Consider the following 8102-nt stretch of genomic DNA (forward strand, 5'->3'; position numbering starts at 1 on the left):
TGGTCGAACTGGTTGAAGCATTGTTCGTAGATTATATCAGAAGTACTGCCCGGGTCGATGAATAGACGCTCGGTGCAGTAGTGTGCCAGTTGGCCTGAAATAACGACGGCGCGCCTATCGCGCGGTCCGCCTCGGACTCTTGGAAAGACGACTTGCTCGTCCTTCCAGTCATTGTCCGGCCTTCTCGCCGCTTTGCGCGGCCTACCTTTGCCTCCATTGATCATGTGAGTGGAAGCCACGTACATGGTTCTCTTTCCGGAGGAGGTACCTTCGCCATGAGGGGTGATGCGCTTGGTGGGTTTTTGCCCACCTGGCAAAAGATGTTGCAGTTTCCCCTCTTTTAAGGCCCGCTCAATCTCCAGCCGGAGACTGATGCAGCTGTTGGTGGTGTGGCCCGAGTCCTTGTGATACTCACAGTAGAGTGTGAGGTCCTGATTTTTCTTGGACTTCATTGGTTGGGCCGGTCGCAAGAATTGCGGGTCTGTGAGTAGGACCTCGCTTGGCGACATGGTGATCTCGGTCCAGTTGCGGTCCCGAGAATCTTTTTTTGGCGCCCGATTGTCTCGGGCGGGGTTGTGGTTCCTTGGGTCGAACGGGTTGGTGCGCGTGAAATATGGTTTGGAAATATTGTCACGATTTCCCGCGTCCCTATTGCGTTTGTTGTTACGCTTGGACCCTTGGTGGGAGGTTTCGGCTTGAGGCTGTGCCTTTGCCAGATGCGGTTCAAGAGACCGTTGCGTCTGGGCATATGTCTTGACCGCGGTCATGACATCTTCCCATTTTTTAGGCAAGCCCTCCTTGCCTGAGATGGTCATGACCATCTGCTTGTCCCTGACGGCCTTGATGAAGTGGTTCCGTGCCATTTGATCTGCCACGTCACCTATCTCTAGGCACTCTTTGTTGTAACGGACGACGAATGCTTCGATAGATTTGTCGTCCCTGCGCCAGATATTCATGACGTCCATCGAATCACGTTCGTGGCGTCGTTGCTGGCTGAAATGAGCGAGGAACTTGGTATGCAAGTCCTCGAATGATTCCAGTGATCCCACTGGCAAAGAATCAAACCATGTCCTCGTCAGGCCCGTGAGGGTCTGGGGGAAAAAATTACACCAAGTGGGCTCATCCCACTGGCCATTGCACCCCGCACCCATGAAAATGTTCATGTGGTCGTCGGGGTCGGTCGAGCCACTGTATTTCCCAACGTTGACTGGGAACTTTGTTGTGGTGACCTTGGCGTGGGCAATCCGCGGGGCGAATTTGGAATTTTGTGCCGCCGCCTTTGGCCTGTAAGGCTCATTCGCAGGGCGCTTGGCCGCCCTGAGGTATGTGTTGCGGGGGTGACTGGGAGGAACATAGTTGCGTCCTCCCGGTCTGCTGCTGGTGTCATGCGAATCCCCGAGGTAGGTATGGTCGTCAGGGTCGGTATGACCGTACCCTTCGGTGTATGGCAGTGGGCCCAGCCGGCTCTGAATGCCTGGGCCGTGTCGGGAGGTAGACCGCCGCCTGTCCTCGCCATAGGGACCTAGGCGGGTATGCACTGGTCCCCTGGTGTGGGACCAGTACGAGGAATCGTCCTCGTTAAGTGTGCGGATCGAACAGTAAGACGATCCGCGGTCTTCACGTCTGCTTCTTGAAGCCGGACGTGAATGTACCCTGCCTTCGTATTGTAAAACACGGTCAGCAGGGGTGTGCGGTGCTGGGGTAGGTCCAGCTTGTACTTGCGCTTCCGCACAAGTGCGGTTGTACGTTGCCGTCAGCAGGGCTGCCTGCTGATCATACCAGGCATGAACGTCCATGCCCGGTGGGATCGCAGATGCGTACTGCGATAAGTCATGTCCAAACGTAAGGGAGGGACCCCTTTGTGTGGACGTGCCGATGTGTCCGGGTTGGGAGTTTGAAGGATTGACCCCTACCGGAGCTGGGTTTGTGGGATTTTGGTTATCCCCAGTGTTGTTTTGGTGATCAGTCATGATCTTGAGAGAGGGAAAAGGATAGATAAAAAAGTGGTAAGAGTAGCGGTGGGCGCCAATGATGAAACAATGGTTAACCGGGCAGGGTTAACACACTGGTCTCGTCAAGAAGGGTTAATCCCTTCCTCTCGAGGATCGCTGGCTGGATCACCGGTGGGTTGATCTCCTGCACAAGGAAACAAACCGTGACTCGTAACAAGGAGGATGGGGTGGGGGGTGCTCCTTGTTACCACTCTCCGGCGTGAGAATCAGTAGTTTGCTTGAGAAGCAAAGTAAGATAGTAGTAGTAGTGAGAGAGTTGTGAAGAGATACCTCAAACCTGGTTTGGGGTTGGTATTTATAGCCGAGGAGTGAAGGAGAAGGATGACGGACGGACTGACGACGTGCTGCACCTTTGCAGGTGTGTCAGGCTTGTCGGTTATGGGTGTTACGCCACGTCAGTCCGTTGCTTACGTAGCTCTGACAGGTGACTGCCATTGGTGCCACTTGCACTGTGGTGTCAGTCCCACTTGTTGAGTGCATAGGATGCGGTGCAAGCCGCATCGCTGCATGCGGTAACCCTGATGTTACCGCGTCTCCTACTTGTGATCAAGAAATACGCGAGATGCGGTGCTAGCCGCATCGTCGTCCGTGGAGACCGTTTGCCTGCATCCCTTGTCGTGACGAAAATGTCATATGATGCGGTGCCAGCCGCATAGTTGTGTTCATCTATTTCCACGCATAAGGTAAGGCTTCTTATCCTCTGACCGATTGGATTCGAGGGATGTGACCGCATGGGTGCGGTTTGTTACTGGCGGGGGTTTGTTTGATATGGGTGATGGTCGATTTGGGACCATACCCCTTCAGGTACATAGTCAAGTAGTGTTACGTAATTACATACTGCTACATAATCACATAACGTTATACTTGTGTTAGAGTAAAATGCATATTACGTAATTCCGTACTAGTACATAATTCAGAATTTTGTAACATTGAACATAAAATTACATAACATTATACAAAAATACGTAATTACGTAGCTTGTAAAATAAAAAAAAATAGAAAAACTATAGCAATAGTCTACTCAAATTAAAGAGAATAAAATGCTCGTTTTTATGATGTAATTTTATAAAAATTTACATATGAAAAAGTTCTGTGTTTAAGAATTGTGCGGAAGTGGGTTTAAAAGTCAACAATAGTAATTTTTCCTTTTTTGTCCATTCTCCATTTGTTTTCTAATGCTTATTTGGGGATCACCTAAATTTCAACCACTAAATTCTTAGATCAATTGCCTCTATTGTCTTTTACACTTTATACGATTACAATACTTTGTACAAGATCCTCTCCCTATATATAATAACCTTGCATTGCGAACTTTAAAACGCATAAAGAGTTTGGTTGGTTGGTGTCATATATTCTCTTGTATGTATGTTACAAGAATCTAGTTTGATTTTGGTGTCATATCTTCTCTTGTATGTATGTTACAAGAATCTAGTTTGGTTTGATTTGTAAGGTAGATGATACTCTTTTGTTGTATATAACAAATAAATAATAAATAATTAGTGTGGTCATATAATGCAACACATCTATTGGCCCTAATAAACTAAGTAAAGTTTTCTCTTTTTTTTTTTGTTTTTTTTTCTATCACCAAAATAATCCAAAGTTGATACAATGTGGTTTTGTGTTATGAGCGCTCAATATCATTTTTATTACACACATTTTAGGTACGTTAAAGTAGATAGATGACCATTCTCTCATTGAATTTCTCACATCTGAATTAACTTTTCCCATCCATAATACGAGGTTTTTATTATTAAAACATACAAACGAATATGAACCAAGTATCAAATATTAGTATCACCACGACAAAATAAAACATGTGGAGAAACTATACATATTTTCGTCAAACAAAATAGAAGTGGGACCACCAAGAGGGAAGAGAATATATCATTGAACTTGAAAAGTAGTAAACTAAACGCGTAGATAAAAATCGGCATAAATTATAAGCCACCAGAGTTCATGTGGCTCATAACAGTTCCAAAACCACAAGTTTCCACTATATACACCTAAACCAAAATAATATTCAGCACACATTTCCTAGTTGAATCAAGACTCTTCAATGGCAATCACTGCAACCACAACCGCATTTTCTTCGTCCTTCCATGGAACCTGGGGAGCCACCGTAGCCGGTGAAGATTATCACACCATGCTAGCTAAGATTGCGGTTGCACCTAGACAGGTTAAACCGTTAAGACATGGACCAATGATGGGAAATGTGAATGAAGGCAAAGGCGTTTTCGCTCCATTAGTTGTTGTCACGCGTAACATTGTTGGCAAAAAACGTTTCAACCAGATTAGAGGAAAAGCAATTGCTTTACATTCACAGGTACACACTTGTTAACAAAAAATAAAAACAACACATGATATATCATAATATTGAAACTTTTGTTCGATTTTTTTTTTCAGGTAATCAATGAGTTTTGTAAAACCATAGGGGCGGATACGAAGCAAAAGCAGGGGCTCATTCGGCTGGCGAAAAAGAATGGAGAGCGACTAGGATTCTTAGCTTAATACGATACGATACACATGTTCATTGAGTCTAGTTCTTGTATTAAGATTATTTTCTCTCAACTTAATTATCTCTAGATTCATATAGAATTGTTGCTATAGCATAAACCAATAGGATATAGCTAGTCCACAAGTACAAAGCAAAGGGAGATGTCAGAATTTACTTGTAAACATCAGCTGAAAGATATATGATATTATAGCTTTGAATTGAACATTGGCTATGTCTGCAAAATTACTACAAAGGGTCATAAGGTTTTATTTATATACACACATAAAAAAAGAAAGGTATATACAATATACTGACTGTTTCAAGCCACATGGTTTCAAGGGTGGGTTGTATAATTACAAATACAAAAATGTCATAGTTGGTACTCATAGTCTAAATTGTGGCCTAACTAATAAGTTTCATTCCTTTGATGAAGCAAGAAAAGTCTATGCTCATTTAATTATACATATAACGCTCATGTGTAACCAAGAGATATAAACCAAATAATAAAGTCGTGGTATACCCAGAAGGATACCAACACGTGCTTTACATTGAGCGAAAACCATAAAAGGAGTACGGATTATACCGACACCGACACCGTACCTGATAACCATATGGAAACCCCACACACAACCCTAATTTAAAAATAAAAAAAAAAAAAAAAACAATTTTTTAAACCTATTTAAACCAACTCTTTTTAAAAAAGAAAAAAATTCCCACATTCCTTTTACATTCTAAACAATTATTCTTCTCCATGTTTATCAAAAATATCAAATGTCCATTTTCTCGTATTATAAAATTCATCCAAACATAAGATCACATAACAATAAGTACACAATACATATTTGGAAACAAATAAAAAAAAAGCCACCAGCTTTGGAAGGCATATGCAGAAAAATGAAGGGAGATGTTCAAGCAACATAGTAAAGAGAATTTGGGAGCTTAAATGTTCTTCTAGCAGTTGGTTGTCCTCTGATACTACTCCATTGGTCTCCCAATATTCCCCAAATGCGGTAACCGTTGTTGATCAACTCTTTCCTTACACCAGCCTTGTATTCCTGAACCGTTTTACATTCGTTTTCCTCACTCCTAAAACCAAACACATATTTCATAGGTAATCAAATCATATCAAATCATCATGCAAGTGTGTGTAAAAGATGTTGCATACCTTAGATAAAGACTCTTCCAACCATAGAAACCAGCATCAACAAGATTGTCAATAGTAGCTGATCTAAGATGTTCTCTTCTAGAAGAAATCAAAATGATTTGCATTCCTCTTTTCTTAATATCATTGTACAAGTTTAGACTATAATCCATCGCTGTCGCCTTCCCTTTGCCCATCCATTCTTCAAGACCAGTCACATTCAACGTCTCCCCACTAAATGATGAAACCTTCATGATTGTTAGTAATTTTCTAAGATAATAATGATGAGATGAATGGATTTAGTGTAAGATTAAATATATTATGTAATAATATTTAATCTATAGCCATCATAATCATTTACATTATAGAGATCAAACTATATTAGAACCTATTATTTAATTAGTTGGTAATTGTTGATGGACCATATTACCCTTATTAACTAATTAGGTTTCCTCCTGGGTGCTTATATAAGGAGAATTATGTGGAGGTTAAGGGGTTACTCAGTTACACAATTACACACACCCCATTAGCCATAACATCATAATTCGACCTCCTCTCCTAGCCGATACCCTTTTCGGTTTTCTAAGTCCCCATCATTAGTCAGCACCCTAAGGAGGAACCAGATCACGATGACAAGCATGTCGAACTCCATTACTGGATTCTCCAACGCACTGTCTGCTATAACAGGTATGTTTCAATGTTTTCCTTTATGTATAAACAGAACTGAACCAACATTTAGTACTTACCCATAATCATGCTTCTTGTAGTAAGGCACGGTTGATAATAGCGTGTCATCGATGTCAAAGATCCAAGCGTCTTTGCCATCTTTCTTTAGATCACAAAGGGTGTTGAGATATAATGTGCATTCGTCTATGGTGGCTTCTGAATCAACCTTGAATTGGGTCCCAGTCATGTACTTTCCGATGTAACTCGTACATTCTGATGGAACTACGGTGAAATCACGAATGTTGCTCAACTCAACATTTATTCTCCAACTCTCACAGTAGTTCTTTAAGGTGATCTGGAGACCAGACTTGGTTCTGGTTCTTTGATTCATAATGTTCCAATCTGTAGCAGTTATTGTTAACACACTGCTAGCAAGAAACATTGTGGCTAACAAAAAGATTTTAGCCATTTTTCAGTGTTGGAGATTTCTCTAATGACATTTAGAATTGAATGAGTTTGGTTTAAATAGGCAGAAACTATGATATATTTAATCATTAAGTGTGGGTCACATGGGTGGTGATGATTAGGTAATTAATCTCATAGCCAATGATTCACAGACCAATTGGTTTGGGGGAGGTGGGAAGGTGGGAAGGTTTACTCACTTATGTGAGGTTCCTGCTCGGAAGGTCTCAGAGTCGAATCTTACGGGAAGCGAACTGTCGTACTGGTTCAAACTGGCAATAAAATGCCAACCGCAGGATTCCTACTCGTGACCTGAGTGATCAAAGGCCAAAATCTAGCAGTAAAAAAAAAGGTAATTAATCTCATATCTTGTACTGAATATGAAATATAAGATAGAGTAAATTACAAGTTTTGTCCTTTATGTTTGTACCAAATTGCAGGCGGTGTCCTTTACCTTAAAATTTGACGAGTTTTGTCCTTAACGTTTCAAAATCCTGCACGTTATGTCCTTTAGCTCTAACTCAGTCAGATTTTTTTGTTAAATATTGCCATGTGACTTGCACATGGGGACATCTTTGTCATTTCACCTTCTAAGGATTATTATGTAAAAAAACTTATATGAAGGGACTATTGTGTAAAAAATAAAAACATTTTTAAATAAAAGAAGCTGCACACATACACCCACTCTCTCTCTCTCTCTCTAAACTCTCTCTCTTCTCTCTCTAAACTCTCTCTCAAATTCACCCTGTTTAAATCAGACCCACATCTATTCACCATCCATCTATTCACCATCCATCCACCACTGCCATAAACGTATCCAACACCTTCGTTCATCATCCTTCACCACACTTGTTCACAATCCTTCACCCACCACCATAACCACCATCAGACACTGCCGTAACCACCATCCAACACGGTCGTTCACCCAACCATCCAACACCGCCATTCACCTCACCCACCCCATCGTCTTCGTTTCCGGTGCCATCTCGTCCTCCGGCGAGCATCCCATTCCGATGACCATATTTTTCCGGCAACCATAATTTCGAGAATGATTTGAAGGTGAAGAATCTTGATGTTCTAACACAAAAATGGGTTTGAAAGTGAAAAATCAAACCTTTGAATTTTGTTAACCGAAACTTGCTCACATTTTTGTCACAAGATGTTTGGTTGATTTCATACACCAAAATCTTGCTTTTGACCCACGCAGATTATAATAGCAAAGTAACACCTTTTTGAACTTATATTGATCATGAAAATGTCCACCTGCTTCAACCGTGTACATGTCAAATGCCTTGCTTAGTGTAGGATATTATCTCTTGAACCAGCT

The 8102-nt window shown here is 41.8% G+C and overlaps 2 protein-coding genes across 2 annotated transcripts; one reads left to right on the forward strand and one right to left on the reverse strand.

Moving 5' to 3' along the window:
• The first annotated feature begins 3997 nt into the window (after positions 1-3997).
• LOC110927352 (protein PROTON GRADIENT REGULATION 5, chloroplastic) lies at positions 3998-4731 on the forward strand. Its single transcript, XM_022171029.2, has 2 exons — positions 3998-4335; positions 4416-4731. Exons 1-2 carry the CDS (start codon positions 4069-4071, stop codon positions 4518-4520), a joined length of 372 nt encoding a protein of 123 aa, XP_022026721.1. The 5' UTR covers positions 3998-4068; the 3' UTR covers positions 4521-4731.
• A 529-nt stretch (positions 4732-5260) lies between these two features.
• Positions 5261-6797, reverse strand: LOC110927351 (acid phosphatase 1). The gene is made up of 3 exons (XM_022171028.2): positions 6394-6797; positions 5672-5881; positions 5261-5592 (listed from the first exon to the last, which is right to left on the reverse strand). Exons 1-3 carry the CDS (start codon positions 6780-6782, stop codon positions 5415-5417), a joined length of 777 nt encoding a protein of 258 aa, XP_022026720.1. The 5' UTR covers positions 6783-6797; the 3' UTR covers positions 5261-5414.
• Between the last annotated feature and the right edge of the window lie 1305 nt (positions 6798-8102).

This window comes from Helianthus annuus, chromosome 2 (genome assembly GCF_002127325.2).
Source record: "Helianthus annuus cultivar XRQ/B chromosome 2, HanXRQr2.0-SUNRISE, whole genome shotgun sequence".
NCBI lineage: Eukaryota > Viridiplantae > Streptophyta > Magnoliopsida > Asterales > Asteraceae > Helianthus > Helianthus annuus.

Coding starts and splice junctions, on each gene's coding strand:
- LOC110927352 (XM_022171029.2), top strand. CDS start 4,069: ATGGCAATCACTGCAACCACAACCGCATTTTCTTCGTCCTTCCATGGA. Junction 4,336..4,415: donor CAATTGCTTTACATTCACAG/GTACACACTTGT, acceptor TTTTTTTTTCAG/GTAATCAATGAGTTTTGTAA.
- LOC110927351 (XM_022171028.2), bottom strand. CDS start 6,782: ATGGCTAAAATCTTTTTGTTAGCCACAATGTTTCTTGCTAGCAGTGTG. Junction 5,882..6,393: donor TACAAGAAGCATGATTATGG/GTAAGTACTAAA, acceptor TTCATCATTTAG/TGGGGAGACGTTGAATGTGA. Junction 5,593..5,671: donor TGGAAGAGTCTTTATCTAAG/GTATGCAACATC, acceptor GTTTGGTTTTAG/GAGTGAGGAAAACGAATGTA.